At 45.3% G+C, this 17,457-nt stretch overlaps 1 protein-coding gene across 1 annotated transcript in view; it reads right to left on the minus strand.

Annotated features, from left to right (window-relative positions):
* gfra4a (GDNF family receptor alpha 4a) overlaps positions 1 to 17,457 on the minus strand; it is a 242,910-nt gene that overhangs the window by 40,531 nt on the left and 184,922 nt on the right. Inside the window, exons 4-6 of the mRNA XM_049596165.1 lie at positions 16,463 to 16,802; positions 6,442 to 6,551; positions 4,710 to 4,844 (exon numbers count right to left, since the gene is read on the minus strand). Coding sequence (XP_049452122.1) covers positions 4,710 to 4,844; positions 6,442 to 6,551; positions 16,463 to 16,802 — 585 coding nt within the window. The remainder of the gene's footprint in view (positions 1 to 4,709; positions 4,845 to 6,441; positions 6,552 to 16,462; positions 16,803 to 17,457) is intronic.

Here is a 17,457-nt window from a genome sequence, read left to right on the forward strand (position 1 = left end):
TCGATGGCTGGTCCGAGTCTGGCTGCAACCACATGTGGGGAATGCATCCACTTGTTAACCCTTCTTGCTGACTGCCAGGAAATCAGCTGTCTTATAGCCAGTGATCAGTCTTTCCACAAAATCATGTGCAAATCTTAAGATCTGAAGTTGTCAGAAACTGGTGCTTGGTCAGTGATTTCTGGTGTCAGACACAGACAAAAAAAGTAGTCCTTTCAGATCGGAATGATACATGTCCCGTTGCCATTATTGTTTAACAGAATCCAGCAGCATCACGGGACAACAATGGAAGTTAAGGAAACTGAAGTCCAAGTATGGTGGGTGGGAGGGGTGGTGGATGGGTCCAATAACCACAGACTTTCACCCAGGAGGTCTGTGCTCACTTCCTGTAAGATTGTAAAACCAAACCCTGTTCTTTTTTCCTAAACCCAACCATGTGTGTGTGTTGGCTAAACGTAACCATGCGACAACAACCAACACACCCAGGGTACCTTGGACGTCATATGTGGACGTGGAAAGTCCATGACCAAACGTGGACATGTGACGAAGTCACAGTGAGGATGTGATGGCTTGGAAGTTATGCACCTTTTTGCGATAGGCTCCTCCTATTGCCACGCCCCTAATGTGGGAGACCGAGTGCAAAAACTGTGGCCATCAAAGAGTGGGGAAATTTTTGTGGACTGACCGACTGTCAATCGATGGACCAACTGACTTAAAGAGCTGCAGAAAAGCTAAAAGAACTGTCAGCCTCTGGTGTCCAGCAGACTTTGGCCCACTGGTTAGACTGGTAAAGATTGTTTCTCGGATCCGCTGTGGAGCTGTGGCACGAAATGCGTCGGTGTCCGGTGTTTTGCAGGGTGAGAGGCTTCATGTCTGATAAGAAGTTGGTTCTTTGTTGTCTTTGTAATAATTGAACTGAGACTTAGCCTCGTAGAAACTTAACAAACAGTGACAACACTGACAGCAGCTGCAGTTCGCTTTGTTCTGTCACTGGTGTCATTGGTCTGTCACTGGTGTTGTTATTCATGCCGACAGCTTCGTAAGAACTTGTCTTCTTCTGTTGTTGGAAAAAAAATAATAACCCAGAATAAACTCGGGTGTCTGCTGTGACACCAGCAGCTACAGCTTGTATTACTTTGTCACTGGCGTCATTCTTCTGTCACTGGTGCTATCACTCATTCAGAGGGATGATCCGCTATCATCGCAGCTGTTTGCTTGTTGTTGTTGTTGTTGTTGTTGTTGTTGTTGTTGTTGGATGAATACAAGCTACAACAAAAGGCTGCAGAGGATTGGTGGATAATCCTTGTGTCACATCAGCTGCCGTTTATCACCTTTATTTTATCGTTTGTTCTGCCACTTAAAAAGATGTTTCTATTATTGGACAGTTTTTTTCCTGCAGTGAAAATTCAGCATCGTCTGAACCCACAGATATTATATGTGGAACCTCATTACTGAGCGCCAGCAGCTCTTAATGTCAGCGCTCTGTGACTGCTGCCATCACTCACAGGCTCGTTTGTCTCCCAGTCTTATTTGTGCAAAGAAATAAATTAATGCAGACTGAAGTAAACACACGGAGAGGACGAGTCTTTGCTGATGTGTCACTGGTGTCACCACTCCCTGCAGATACTGACAGATACAGCAGAGTGGAAGTCTACTGACGACTCATCAGTTCAACGTATCCTCATACGAAGGTTCAGATGATATCCTGCACATTAGCAAATGACGTTACAAACTTAACGTGAAGTTACTGTGGTTAGGAGCAGGAATTAAAACATGGTGACAATGTGCCGTGAATGACTCTCAATGTTTGGCTCCAATAATCTCCTGGAGAAAATCGTGGGGTAAAGTCCTGTGTTTTGTGACCATCCATCACCCCAACCTGCCGCCTTATAAGACCGCTCCCTGCTTAATTCTTTGCTCCCGTCAGAGCCTCGTTCACATGATCACAGCCTTCCAAATGATGTGGGTTATACACAAATTACTGGCTCATCAGTACAGTATGTAGGAGTTTTGGTACATTACTTCTCGTAGGAAACGTATGAACAGTGCGTGACAACAGCCTGATCTGCAGGCCCATATGGAGTCTGCACACACAGATTTTCCTCAGATTTTAGGAATAAAGATGCTGCTTGTAAAATTCAGGATGTTGTCACTGTCTCCTCCTCGTGCACGTGTGTGACGATCATGTGTTGTATTTAGTCAGGATTAAAATCAAAGTTAGTGGTGTTGTGAGAAATAAAGTCAAAACTCAGATCTACTGTTCAAAGATAATTGTTCTCTCTGCTCCATATTGAAGCTTCAGTTTGTTGATCGACTTTTCCATCCATCCATCCATTCTCTAACCACTTGAGGGTCGCGGGGTGCTGGAGCCTATCCCAGGTGTCACTGGGTGAGAGGTCACCAGACTATCACAGGACTGACACATAGAGACAGACAACCATTCACACTCACATTCACACCTACGGACAATTTAGAGTCACCAATTAACCTGCATGTCTTTGGACTGTGGGAGGAAGCTGGAGCACCTGGAGGAAACCCACGCTGACACGGCGAGAACATGCAAACTCTGCACAGAAGGGCTCCCACACCCGGGATCGAACCAGCTGTGAGGCGACAGTGCTAACCACCACACCACCGTGCCGCCATCGACTTTACCAAGAATGTTTAAATGTTTTCTTGAAGTTTTCAGGATTAAATCAAATTTCTGATTCAAAGTTTCTTCTGAAATCTACTCAGTAGTTCTTTGAGCCTGCCTGAGATCATTTTAGCTTGTAATGTATTGTGTGAGATTATTAAATTTTTTATCATAAATGAATATTGTTTATCATATTATATGCAAAAAACAAACCAAAAAAACATACCACAGATTTTCATTTTGGATCAGTGCTGAAATCAATTTAAAAAAAATCCTCAGTTTGTGTTTGAGCCTGCTGATCAGTTAGGGCTGTACACATGCTACTTGGAAAACGTGAGGTCAGGCGCTGGGCTCTACTGTTGTGCCTCTTCTGTTCCAGCGCGGCGGCAGGTTGTGTCTGAGGTTGCTGAGCAACCTCAACAAGCACTGAGATCCTGAGTGCAGAGCTGATCTACTTCCTGTGTCTGTGGGACAGATGTGACGCTCTGACAGCTCTGCTTTAACATGATCAACTTCTCCTCCATATTTATCACACACTGATATTTACTGAAGAAGGAAAGATGTCTGTCAACTGTGATTGGTCGGTCCTCGTCACATGACGTGCAGTGGGTACCTGCTGCATGTCTACATTGAAAACGATTAATTTGAGGGTGTAAAAAACGCGGCATGTGTACGGCCCCTCTGACAGTGTAGTGACAGGCAGGAAGACATTATTCTTATTCTTTCTAAATGATGAACAGGACAAAATCTGGGATTTATACTGAGGTTATGAGTCTACATATTGTTTGATCTTTAAAATAAAATAGTACACAATATATTGTATTTGATGTATTTGCTTCCTTACCCAGAGTCAGATGAGCACACCGATATCACTCACATGACTGTGTGTTAAGCACAGAGCTGGAGCTGAAAGAATAAACCTACCAGCACCTCTGATGCTCAAAGCTTATCTCCATATGCAACCACAGACATGAGAGTGGGATCAATATTCCCACATAACTGTCTGCTACCTAGCATCACCGCCTTGCAGTTGTATTCCTCCACAAACCAGTCAAGTTGCAGTTTCTCACATGAAGCCGTGACAGTTCTTCAAACACAGATGCTGCTGTAAAGAAGCTTCAGACTCTAAAACATGGATGCTTCACACACAGAAGATCTATACAATCAGCACAGGTTCAAGATTAGAGTCACCAATTCAGTATCTGACCAAATGTCTCCCCTTCTGTTCCTGAGATATGACGTTAAAACATGATGATGTCACAGTCAAGCTGACCTTTGACCTTTTGACCTTCATTATTTTATCCTGTTAGACATTTGTGTCAAGTTTGGTCAGAATTAGTGTCTGAATTCTTCAGTTATGGCAAAAAAAAATACACCGTGACCTTTGATCACCAAAATCTGATCAGTTAATTGTGAAGTCCAAGTGGACGCTTGTGTCAAATTTGAAGACGTTCTCTCCAGGTGTTGTTGAGACATCACGTTCATAAGAATGAGACAGATGTATGTACATACAGATGGACGGACAATGTGAAAACATTATGCCAGCACAGCCTCGTCTATCACCAGCACAGAGGCAGAATAAGCTGCAGTTAAACACCATCACACACTGACAGAGGGTGAAAGTGACAAGTGATGATAAGATAAGTTAATCCTAAGTGATGACTGAGAGGGATCACTTATGATTAAGTCTATACATTCGTGTTTTAGGGAAAATCCTGCGAGCTCATCTTTAATGTGTTCATTGTCTAGAACAGTTAATGTAAGGACAGTAGGTCTGACAAAACAATAAATAAATAAAAATCTGTCTTTAAAAGCTTTAGAGTGATATAAACTGCTCCACAGGTCGGTCCCACAAACTACAGGACGATGTGTTCTTGTTCATGTGAACCAGGAAACAGACGCACAGACGGAGTTCTGACAGCAGCACGTGTAAAACCTCAAACAAACACAATGACCTGGTCTCCGTCTGACTCGTCTCCGCGTTACGACACACATCAAAAAGACTTTTGAAGATTGAAATCGATTATTTTGTTCACGCTCGTCTCCGTGTGACTGTCAGAGGTCAGCTGGTACTCACTCAGGCAGACGTTGTCGTGGAAGAACGTGAGGAAGTCGTTGCATTGTTCCCTGTGGTTGCCGCTGGCTGCGCAGGAGCACCATGGCCCCACGTTGGACGTGGAGTTGTCCAGGTAGTTGGGAGTTATTGTGCTTCCTGTAGAGACGAAGAGGGGGGGTGACATCATCATCATCATCATCATGTTCACACCACAGTGATCGAATCTGAGCATGAAAAGAATTTTTTTTAATTTTTAATTTTTTTTTTATTCTGTCCTGTCTTGATTTTATCAACAGCCATCTACAGTTTCAACCTGTCACAGACCAGACAGACATCACTTCCTGTTTCTGTTTCAAAATAAAAGCAGAATCCCTTCATTTGTTAACAGGAGGCTTTTTATTTTTATTTATAAATATTATAGTGAGTCTCAGCTGTCAGTCGTGGAAATACAGAAGTTACAGCAGCAACTCATCTCATCGTGACACTTTGGTCTGAACTGGACCTGGAACGAGGTCGTTTGGACGGATTTTACTTTTAAACTGAGGGGAAAAACATCGGTTTACAAAAATATCTGGGTACATACAGACAGAGACTGAGTGGCAGATGAGTTCTGGAGGCAGCCTGGTGATTAAATGTCAACTGGTTTAATCCCAGTTGCTGACAGGGCCTGACGTAACTGAGTGTTGTCTGGATACATAACTGAACGGAAACTGTGCTAAAAATATCTGTGATATCTGGTAAACAGGCAATTACTTCAGCCTGTATTGATCATAAATATGCACACACAGAGACACAGAGCTGTTTGTGTGTGCAGCGTCCTCTTGATCTCTGAGCCGTTTAAAGCTCCGACACATCAGATCCAAACAGCAACTGAAGCAGCATTTGTTTGTCTCCTACATGAATATCCAGCGGCCGGCAGCTCAGTGGACTCTGACGAGTGCAGCGACCTGCAGCAGAGTCCAGCCACCATCACACAGGTCTCTCAGATGTCTTCTTTTTATTCTCCTCTGCCTTTGGAGCCTTTCAGCAGGAAGTGATTGGAAGTCATTCTCCAGGAAGGGTAATATCGCCTTGTAGCTTGTATTTTTTTTTTTTTAAAGAGGTGGGAAATAGAATTGCTGCACTTTGAGGCAGTGTGGCGAAAAAAGTTTTGATTTACCTCCATTGATTTTCTGGGTCCCAGACTTCCAAACAACAACACCTCAGAGTCTCACTTCTACTTCAGTTGTCTAGAATGGCCAATCACTGCAGCACACCTCTCTGTCTCTGTCCGTCTTTATCTGTCTCTCTCAGTCCCTGCGACTACACAAACTAAACAAGCTTTCTTCCTGCAGCAGCAGCAGCAGTTCAGAGCTGCATTGTTGTCCTGTAATGACATGTTTAGACTGAGTGCTTTTTAACAACCTTTTGTGCATTACGTGATCTTTTGTTAAGTTTTTATCTAAAGTACAATAAGCCGTGCTCTACGCCTCTGCCTGCTCCCACTCATCGTCACGTCAGGGATAATTCTCTCAAAACAGCGGTCAATAGTTGTAATTGCACTACTTATAATGCCAACGACTTGGCCGGGCATGCTGCAGCCACATTAATCAGCGCTCCATCGATTGTTGGAGCACGCCTCTCATCACAATTCATTCTTTTGAGTCCTGCTCAGCGCTCCTGTCTGCTCCCCGCCTTCCTCCCTCTAAAACCTGTTTGTTCCTGATCCATTACAGAAAGAAGCCGAGCCGGCACACAGAGATTTAGTTCTTACCTATCAGGCCGGTGTACGCAAGTAGACATGCTCCGTAGTTCTCCTGCTTGCAGCTGCTGGCGCTCTGCTCCGAGGGTTGGCAATCATACTGGAACTGTGCCCAGCGAGACCTGTGGGAGCAATAACACGCCATCCATCATTTACTCCTGCTTGGCGGCTGCACACAGCGTGTCACCGAGGGGCGGCCGCCACCAGTGCCTTCTGTCAGCGACAGGATGTGGATCTGAACCCCACAATGCTCATCTACCTGTCTGTGCTCAGGGGGTCGTAGAGGGGGACACTGGGACTGATTACACAGGGCCCCTGTGGGAGGGAAGGAGCGGGGCCCAAAGAGCCTGGAATAAAAAGTCTTTATTTCAAAGTAATTAAATTAATTAGCGCCACAACTAAATTAAAACTGGCTGAATAAATCAGCTGAAAGACTGAACTTTGTTTAAAAACAATGAACGCTCTCTGAGGCCTCTCTCAGCCTTTAGGGACTCTTGGTTATTTATTGTGGGGTAAAAAAGGAGGCAGGTCAAATTATTTTTTTTAGCACTGGGGCGGAACTTATCTTTTTTATTTTGGCTGTATTTTTTATTTATTTTACAGCAGATTTTGCAAAAAAACATGCCTTCCAATTTTTGATGATAAATTTCGGCATTTACTTTTGCTTTCACAATGGGCCCCGGTGCAAGATATCGTGCATGTATTATCTTAACACAGAGACTTGACATTGAGCAACATCAACATACATATTACCCAGAAATCATCACTGCATATCTGACAAAAATGTCAAAGAAAGTAAGATCTGAATCATTTAATTAAATACTTTTTAAAGTATATTTAAAGATTTTGGAGCTTATGTAGAAAAAGCACATAATTTTGTTTTAGACAGCTGCTGACTATTTAAAAAATAATAAAGTATAATACAGTAAACCATGATGCAGATGGGTTTGACTTCTTAAAGTGGAAATGAAGCAGTCATTCAAGTTAATGTGGGTTGAACCAACCAGCCCCTTTACGTAGGCAGTGACTTCACTTCAAAATGGCGAGGCACTAGCTAGATTGTTAGGTAGAAATTCCGAAAATAAATTGGTCATATCTGTGGTTTTAACATCTTTTTAAAATCAAATTTTAGGCAAGGTGTTTTTTAAAATTTATTTCCGCACAACCAGTGCCAAAACATGCACGTTTCATTTCCACTTTAAGGACATATATAGCAAATATGTTTTAAATTAGGAACATTCATTTTTATCATTCCTCTTTGAACACAGGTTAATATTCGAGGTGGCCCGCTCTCTCTACGGGCCCCTCCACCCCACAGGGCCTGGTGCAACTGCACTGTCTATTTACGCCCCTGCTCCAGACCCTTGAATGAGTTTGGAAGACATGTTCTGTTTAAAAAAAACACACCGAAATGACATCATTAATCACAGCCAGAGACAGAGGTTAACATTGGATTTTTATACTTTTACAACATGAACACATCGTGTGTAACAAACGCTCCCGTCACAAAAACTCATGTGAGCTTAAAAAAGTGATATTCCATCAAAATCACTGTAAATGGTCGTGTTTCATATTAACTGTAACGCAGCCTTTCAAAGAAAACACGCCTTCTAAATCCTGGTGATTTGCCTTCAATTTTTTGGTGATAGAGTTTGTATTTTACCACCGACTGAGAAAACATGTTTTCCTGACCCTCACACTGGTTTTTAAGCCATGTGCTCTTTAAAAATTGCCCAAATTACAGTACAGCACTTATCACAACCAGGAACTGGCTTCATATTTATGTTACTGCAGATCTTTAAAGAAAACGTGTCTTCCAGACCCTTGCATGTGTTCACACTGTTTGAACAGTCTCTTAAAGGAAATGGCCACTTCAGAATGAAAACACAGACAGTACTTACTGACCCTCATGGCGACAAGAAGTCCAGTGTAGTTTTTTAATCCACAAAACTCGTTCGGGGTATCGGAGGATAACAGCTAGCCAGAATAACAGCTACACTTGAAGTGCACGGAACCCACATTTTGAAAATGTAATAAAACTCTGCTAATGCATTTCAAAAACGTCAGAACAGCTCGTCCGTCGTAATCCAAGTGCCCTGAAGCCACGGCATGCAACATTGACTTGAAAAGACGTAATTTACTCCACTTTTATAGCATCACTTCTCACCGTGGTCAACACATGGCAACTCGCGTGAGACTAGCTGATGGCTAGTGGTGGTGCTAGTTCTTGAGTCTTGCGCAAGTTGCCATGTAAACACAGCACGACGAACGAGTCGACGTTTTTGAAATGCATTAGCGGAGTTTTATTACATTTTGAAAATGTGGGTTCCATGCACTTCAAGTGTAGTTCTGTGGATATTCTCATTTATCCAGGTCAATTCCATTTTGGCAACAATTTAATCGTAGGCAACTGGACTTTGATTTTGTCTAGAAGACGTTTCGCCTCTTATCCAAGCGGCTTCATCAGTTCTCAACGCATCGGTCTGACTAGTCCTCACTAGTCTGACGTGATCCGCAACTTTCCGAGCCAACCTTTCATACTCTCGCACTGTTTTGAGGGTATCCGACCCAAAATGTACAGTGATAAGTCTGTGGATATTCTCATTTATCCAGGTCAATTCCATTTTGGCAACAATTAAATCGTAGGCAACTGGACTTTGATTTTGTCTTCAAGTGTAGCTGTTATTCCAGCTAGCTGTTATCCTCCGATACCCCGAACTTGTTTTGTAGATTAAAAAACTACACTGGACTTCTTGTCAGCATGAGGGTCAGTAAGTACTGTCTGTGTTTTCATTCTGAAATGGCCATTTCCTTTAAAGGTACAAAACAGTTTAGTCCTCCTGCACTAGGGTTCATCTCTAAACGCAGATAGAGCAGAGTGAGCTGCTGCTGGAGAACCAACGTACACCGTCATGTCTTTACCCAACAAAGAGAGATCAGGGTTCAAAAACAGAAAAGAAAGAAAGCAAACTGACTTTGTAAAATAACATCAAAGGTGTGTGTGAGAGAGACATGGATCAGGAGAGGAGGGGCGGGGGGCCCTCAGAGACTGCTGACAGCCCAGAGTTTGCTGCTACGCCCCTGTCTATCCTCCTCCATCTCCCTCCATCCTTCAGGATGCTCCGCTCTGCAGCTCCTCAGCCTCCTCTCCAGTCACCCCTGGTGACATTCATCCCTCTTTTTCTTCCCTCCCCACTTTTCCCAGAGATCCCTGGCCAGCTGCCAGGCCGTAAAGAGTCAATGAGGGGCAAAGATAGGCCTTGGCTCTGCTCTCTAAATACCGTGGGCGCTGTCTGGCTGGCAGGCCTGGCCGCGAGGAGATTAGACAAATATGGATCTTCCATATAAATACTTCCTCCCACAGCCGCTCTGCCTTCCCTCCTTCACCTTTCCTGCCAGCCACCCAGACATCTAGCCTCATCATCATCATCGCACAAGGCTATCGCGGCCATCATATCGCATCAGCAGCCCCCGTCGACTGGCATTTGCAACGGGATCCCCTCAGGGCGCCACAGCTCCCCGCTCTCCCCTCATTTGTCATGTCGTTGTAATGATGTGCGTAAAACTCATAGGCCGCGCGCTAAGTGAAGGCATCCTCTGCAGGCGGCCGCTTAATGCCAGCTGACTGGTGCGGGATTGGCGGGCTGCACTGAGGCCTTGAGAGGCTCCATCCATCGGGGCGGCGGCAGAAGAGAATAATGCCTGATCGATAGCCGTGACAGATGAAGCCCTTTGTCTTCCTGACATTTGAAGAGGAACTAGATTAAACGCTGGCCACCACTGGCTGTCAGAGAGCAGGCTGACTGGATGGGTATGAGGAGTCCATGTTTGCAGTCTGCTGATTGAGAGAGAGACTCCCTCTGAATTTTAACCACTTCATCAGACATTGTTAGTTTCTGATTGGATGTTGACAATCAATTTAAATCTGAATGTAATCTTGGTTTCATCAGGGACTGAACACAGAATAAATTCGCTCATTCAGACAACTTATCTCCCGCAGAGGGTCACTCCACTGATGATGGTGATGATGGTGATGATGTCATGACCCTACACTGACAAATATTTTCTGAGCTCTCTGGCAGGAGAGTCGTGTGTGAATCCCGACCGATAACGGCCGCTCCAATAATGTCTCTGTCCCACGACTGCTTCCTGCCTGGCTGCCATTAAATTCTGCCTTCACAGAATGAAGGCAGAATTTAATTGAACTAATCAAACACAGTTAATGAGTGTAACAATTGAATTAATTAAACACAGCTGACTAATTAAATCTAAATGAACATATCATAGCAGCCACACTGATCCTCCAAGACACACAATGCCATTTATTGTCCTGAGGGGAAGTCGTTGTGCGAGGACGCCGCGTCAGCAGAGCGCCTCACACTGAACACAACCAGGTGACGACACCGACACGTCTCACAGGTCATGTTTCTCTCTACAACATGATTTCATTAGAAACCCAGGTCAAAGTTGAGGAGCTGATTGTTGGAAGGTACCTGGCACCTGGAGACTCACAGCAGGATCCCTCTCTGAAGAGGAGGAGTTGAACCTTCATCAGGACTCATCTACTGATCCGTGCACAGAAACTAACTCAGGCTGTGATCACACAGAAAGTGTTTTGCAGGGTGTGAACACACCGCACGACTTTCTTCTGTTTTTAATTGATGCCACTGGTAAAAAAAAAAAACCAAAACACTTGCTGTGTGTTTTATTGTTGCCAGGCAACTGTCAGTAAGTACTTTGTTGGGCACAGAGAGATCTGTGTGTGTGTAGCCTACATGAGACCAGAGTCCTGCACCGGGACAGGTACCCAACAGTGTAACAGGTACATATATATGTGTGTGTGTATTCATTATACATATATGTAGCTATATAAAAATTCACTTTGTTACGGTACCTGAGTTTTTTTGAGAGTCTCTTTACTTTAGATTTTATTTTTCTCTCAACTTTAATATTAACTCCAATAAATTTCCCCTGAGCTTCTTTGTTACCTGCTGTAAAATAAGGAAGGAAGGGAGACAGGAAGGAGGGAGAAAGGAGAGAGGGAGAAAGGAGGGAAGGAAGGGAGAAAGGAAGGAAAGGAGAAGGGAAGGTGAAAGGTAAGGAAGGGAGAAAGGGAAAAAGGAAGGAAGGGAGAAAGGATGGAGGGAAGAAAGGGAGAGAGGAAGGTGACAGGTAAGGAAGGGAGGAAGGAAGGGGAGAGAAAGGAAGGAAAGGAGAAAGGAAAGTTAAAGGAGGGAAGAAGGTGAAAAGGAAGGAAGGGAGAAAGAAAGAGAGAATGGAAGGAAAGGAGAAAGGAAGGAAGGAGAAAGGAGGGAAGGAAGGGAGAAAGGAAGGAAAGGAGAAGGGAAGGTGAAAGGTAAGGAAGGGAAGAAATGATGGAAGGGAGAAAGGAAGGGGAGAGGAAGGAGAGAGGGAGAAAGGAGGGAAGGAAGAAAGAAAGGAAGGAAGGGGGAAGGAAGGAGGGAGAAAGGAGGGAAGGAAGGGAGAAAGGAAGGAAGAGAGGAAGGAGGGAGAAAGGAAGGAAAGGAGAAGGGAAGGTGAAAGGTAAGGAAGGGGAGAAATGATGGAAGGGAGAAAGGAAGGAGATAGGGAGAAAGGAGGGAAGGAAGAAAGAAAGGAAGGAAGGGGGAAGAGAGGAAGGAGGTAGAGAGGAAGGAAAGGAGAAAGGGAAGGTGAAAGGTAAGGAAGGGAGAAAGGATGGAGGAAGAAAGGAGAAGTGAAGGCATCCTCTGCAAAGGAAGATGACAAGCAAGGAAGGATTGAGGACTGAGAAAGAGAGGAGAGGGGAAGGAAGGGAGAAATGAAGGAGAGGAGAAGGGAAGGTGACAGGTAAGAAAGAGAGACAGGTAAGGAAGGAAGAAAGAGAGACAGGAAGGAAGAGAGCAGGCTGACTGGATGGGTATGAAAGGAGTCCATGTTTGCAGGGATTGGAAGAGAGAGAATTTTAAAGGTGACAGGCAAGTTAGAAAGGAAGGAGGGAAGAAATCAATTTAAGGAAGGAATGAATCTTGAGGAGAAGGGAAGGTGACAGGTAAGAATAAAAAGGAAGGCTCATTCAGACAAGGATGGAGGGAATAAAGGGAGATGATGGTGATGATGGTGAGAAAGTCAGGAAGGACACTGAGAAAGGAAGGTCTCTGGCAGGTAAGGTGGAGGAAGGAAGGGTAGAGAAGAATAGAGGAGAGAGAGACTGCTTAAAGGAGGGAAGAAGGTGAAAAGGAAGGAAGGGAGAAAGAAAGAGAGAATGGAAGGAAAGGAGAAAGGAAGAAAGGAAGGGGGAAAGGTGAAACTGAAGGAAGGAAGAAAGAGAGAGGGTGAAAGGGAGAAAGAAAGGAAGGAACATATCAAGGTAGCAGCCACACTGATCCTCCAAGACACACAATGCCATTTATTGGAGGCAAGAAAGGGAGAGAGGAAGGAAGGGAGAAAGGAAGGAAGGGAGAAAGGAAGGAGAAAAGAAAGGGAGAGGGGAAGGAAGGGAGAAATGAAGGAGAGGAGAAGGGAAGGTGACAGGTAAGAAAGAGAGACAGGTAAGGAAGGAAGAAAGAGAGACAGGAAGGAAGGGAGAAAGGAAGGATGGAGAAAGGAGGCAAGAAAGGGAGAGAGGAAGGAAGGGAGAAAGGAAGGAAGGGAGAAAGGAAGGTGACAGGCAAGGAAGGGAGAAAGGAAGGAGGGAAGAAAGGGAGAGAGGAAGGAAGGGAGAAATGAAGGAGAGGAGAAGGGAAGGTGACAGGGATGGAGGGAATAAAGGGAGAGAGGAAGGAAGGGAGAAAGGAAGGAAGGAAGGGAGAAAGGAAGGTGATCTGTGTGTGTGTAGGAAGAGAAGAGTAGAGAAAGGAAGGACAGGTACCCAAAAGTGTAACAGGAGGGAAGAAGGTGTGTGTGTATTCATTAGAAACAGATATGGAAGGAAAGGAGAAAGGAAGAAAGGAAGGGCCTGAAAGGTGAGAGTCTCTTTACTTTAGAAAACTTTAAAGAAAGGAAGGAAGGGAGAAGGGAAGGTGACAGGTAAGGAAGGGAAAAAGGAAGGAAGGGAGAAAGGAAGGATGGAGAAAGGAGGCAAGAAAGGGAGAGAGGAAGGAAGGGAGAAAGGAAGGAAGGGAGAAAGGAAGGAGGGAAGAAAGGGAGAGGGGAAGGAAGGGAGAAATGAAGGAGAGGAGAAGGGAAGGTGACAGGTAAGAAAGGGAAAAAGGAAGGAAGGGAGAAAGGATGGAGGGAATAAAGGGAGAGAGGAAGAAAGGGAGAAAGGAAGGAAGGAAGGGAGAAAGGAAGGTGACAGGTAAGGAAGGGAGGAAGGAAGGGTAGAGAAAGGAAGGAGAGGAGAGAGGAAAGTTAAAGGAGGGAAGAAGGTGAAAAGGAAGGAAGGGAGAAAGAAAGAGAGAATGGAAGGAAAGGAGAAAGGAAGAAAGGAAGGGGGAAAGGTGAAACTGAAGGAAGGAAGAAAGAGAGAGGGTGAAAGGGAGAAAGAAAGGAAGGAAGGGAGAAGGGAAGGTGACAGGTAAGGAAGGGAAAAAGGAAGGAAGAGAGAAAGGAAGGATGGAGAAAGGAGGCAAGAAAGGGAGAGAGGAAGGAAGGGAGAAAGGAAGGTGACAGGCAAGGAAGGGAGAAAGGAAGGAAGGGAGAAAGGAAGGAGAGGAGAAGGGAAGGTGACAGGTAAGAAAGGGAAAAAGGAAGGAAGGGAGAAAGGATGGAGGGAAGAAAGGGAGACAGGAAGGAAGGGAGAAATGAAGGAGAGGAGAAGGGAAGGTGACAGGTAAGGAAGGGAAAAAGGAAGGAAGGGAGAAAGGAAGGATGGAGAAAGGAGGCAAGAAAGGGAGAGAGGAAGGAATGGAGAAAGGAATTAAGGGAGAAAGGAAGGTGACAGGCAAGGAAGGGAGAAAGGAAGGAAGGGAGAAAGGAAGGAAGGAAGGAAGGAAGGGAGAAAGGAAGGAGAGGAGAAGGGAAGGTGACAGGTAAGAAAGGGAAAAAGGAAGGAAGGGAGAAAGGATGGAGGGAAGAAAGGGAGAGAGGAAGGAAGGGAGAAAGGAAGATGACAGGTAAGGAAGGGAGAAAGGAAAAAAGGAAGGAAGGGAGAAAGGAGGCAAGAAAGGGAGAAAGGAGGCAAGAAAGGGAGAGAGGAAGGAAGGGAGAAAGGAAGGAGGAAGAGAGGGTGAAAGGAAGGTGCATTATGTGACTCGCTCACTAGCTAAGTTGTCATCATCTAGAAGAGACCAAGGCTTCTGGTGTCAGGTAGAGTCCACGTTGCCGTCACCAGGACGGCGTTACCAGCTGATCACTGAATGAGCGGCGCCGCTAGCTAGCTAACGTTAGCTCCCACCTGACCTGGGTGGCTGAGGAACCAGTGGAGACTGAAGGTCGGGCAGCGGACATGTTTCTACCTCTTAACTGACCGTCTGTCAGCAGAACAACTGACAATAAATAAAAGTCGAGACATTTAAATTTTAAAACATTAAACTTTGATCACCTCTGACCGGACGGCGCTTTGATACATGTCACTGAGTCGACGGAGCGACGGACCAAAAGGAGAGGCCTGTTGTGTTTCATGTCATTCTGTGTTTAAGTCTAAATGAACCAGTCAGTCTGTTCATGTCTGTTCACGTCTGTTAACGTCTGTTCACGTATGCTAACGTCTGTTCACGTATGTTAACGTCTGTTCACGTCTGTTAAAGTCTGTTCACGTCTGTTAAAGTCTGTTCACGTATGTTAACGTCTGTTCAGGTATGTTAACGTCTGTTCACGTATGTTAACGTCTGTTCACGTCTGTTAAAGTCTGTTCACGTATGTTAACGTCTGTTCACGTATGTTAAAGTCTGTTCACGTCTGTTAAAGTCTGTTCACGTATGTTAACGTCTGTTCAGGTATGTTAACGTCTGTTCACATATGTTAACGTCTGTGAACGTCTGTTCACGTCGTCTGTTCACGTCTGTTCACGTCTGTTAACGTCTGTTCACGTCTGTTCACGTATGTTAACGTCTGTTCACGTATGTTCACGTATGTTCACATCTGTTAACGTCTGTTCACGTATGTTAACATCTGTTAACGTCTGTTCACGTATGTTAACATCTGTTAACGTCTGTTCACGTCTGTTCACGTATGTTCACATCTGTTAACGTCTGTTCACGTCTGTTAACGTATGTTAACGTCTGTTCACGTATGTTAACGTCTGTTAATGTCTGTTCACGTCTGTTCACGTCGTCTGTTCACGTCTGTCGGCCTGTTGGAAGCAGCATTAACTCACAGTGATGTCTCTAATTGAGGGACTTCCTGTAAGCGCTCTGTGTTGACTGTGTCGTTTCCTGGTGTGTATAATTGAGCTGCTGCGTCTCTCAGAGAGTCCTCAGGTTTACTCAGGTCAACTGTGGACAATCTGTCCGGTGAGGAAGAGCAGAGAGCCAAAATAAACACGTGTCTGGTGAAGCTGGTCAAACATCTAACAAGACAAAGAGAGTCAGACAGTTTTCTCAGGAGCTGGAAGATCAAACAACACACTGGACGTGTCAGTAACCTCCGGCAGGTGTCGGCTAACAAGTTAAACATAAAACCCGATAAGCTGATAGTGTGTGTATCAAAGCTTGTTTCATTTCTGTGGGAGTCTATTTTCTTCCTCTAACCTTCAAAAAAATCTATTCTAGCTTTAAATCTTTGACATCAGAGCTTGGGAGTAGCCCTTGAACACACCACGACTTTCTGAATCAATCAGTGTTTGCTGTCATGGATTCCTTATTTCTTCTCCTCGCCGACCTATTTAAGTCTCGAGTCACTATGAATTCTATTTTATAACTGAGAGGAGACGAAAACACAAAAAGTGTCTGAGTTATATCTAATAACTGGTGAGCGCTGAAAAAGGTTCATTGTTAATGAAACGTGTACATGATGTGAGGTAAATCATGTAAAGAACCTTTATGATCCTTAAACAGATGCCACCGCCGCTGCACACGATCAGCTCAGTGAGTCGAGTGAAGCCGACTCAGGAAGTGAAGTGGAAAACGCCCCTGGCAGAAGGAAGCGTGTAAGACAACGTCTCTAATTTTACCTGCACACGTAGTCGGCCTTGCAGATGCGCAGCTGGGCCAAACAGTTGGGCTTGTCCTTGTCCTCAAAGGAGCAGGACGGCACGATGGTTTGCCGGCGGCGCTCTGCACAGGCCGTGTCAGTGCAGGGACAGAACAGCAGCTCGTGGGTGTAGTCGGGTGGAACGCGGTCGAAGAACTTCCTCAGCGCCTTGTTGCACTTGGGTCGGTTGCACGGCCCCGAGCGGGCCGACGGCTGGATGCAGGACGACACGTACTCTGTGCGGAGCTTCTGACATGTCTCGTCAATGTTACACGCCTTGGCGGCATCCAGGCAGCGGTTCACCGTCGTCACTTCAGACTCTGGAAGGAGAAGAAGACACAAACGGTGAGAGTGTTTCATCCCTCTGTGTGTGGTTTGAGAAAATCAAATCCCAGGCAATGTTTACCAATGATTCTGAGGCCTGATTGAGGCGCCGCTCTCACCTCGCCGCTCTGATGTTGCATTGACAGACGGAAAAAAGCAATGTGTGTGTTGAAGTACAAACTAAACCAAAATGATGATTATATGTAGCGGCCCCCTGCGATGAATAGAACATGACTGGTGTTTAAATGTTGCATGAGCCCGGGCGCTGGATGTGTTTCAGCTGAGGCCTAATGGCTGAATATTTCATTCTGCCGGGTTAATGCGGAGTGGCAGTGCTGAAAAAAGCGGCTCCTCCGTCTCTCCAACCGCACAACAAGGCCTGTAATTACTGCTCCTTCCCGTTCATCCATCTATCCATCTTCACAACACTCCCTGCCTGCAGCTGCTCCATCCCTCACTCACCTGACTCCCTCCTTCCCTCGCCATCTTCCTCCCTCGCTGTGCGCCTGCCACTCTCAGCCCTGCCATTACCCCCCGCTCCATCTGTCTCCTCCCTCCCTCCATTCAACTCCGCCATCCCTCCTTCCTCAACTTTGTCCGTCTCTGCCTCCCTCAGCGTCCACGCTCCCTCTGACTTCCGCAGTAATGAGC

Source organism: Epinephelus fuscoguttatus, linkage group LG14, assembly GCF_011397635.1.
Source record: "Epinephelus fuscoguttatus linkage group LG14, E.fuscoguttatus.final_Chr_v1".
In the NCBI taxonomy this organism is placed as follows: Eukaryota; Metazoa; Chordata; class Actinopteri; order Perciformes; family Serranidae; genus Epinephelus; species Epinephelus fuscoguttatus.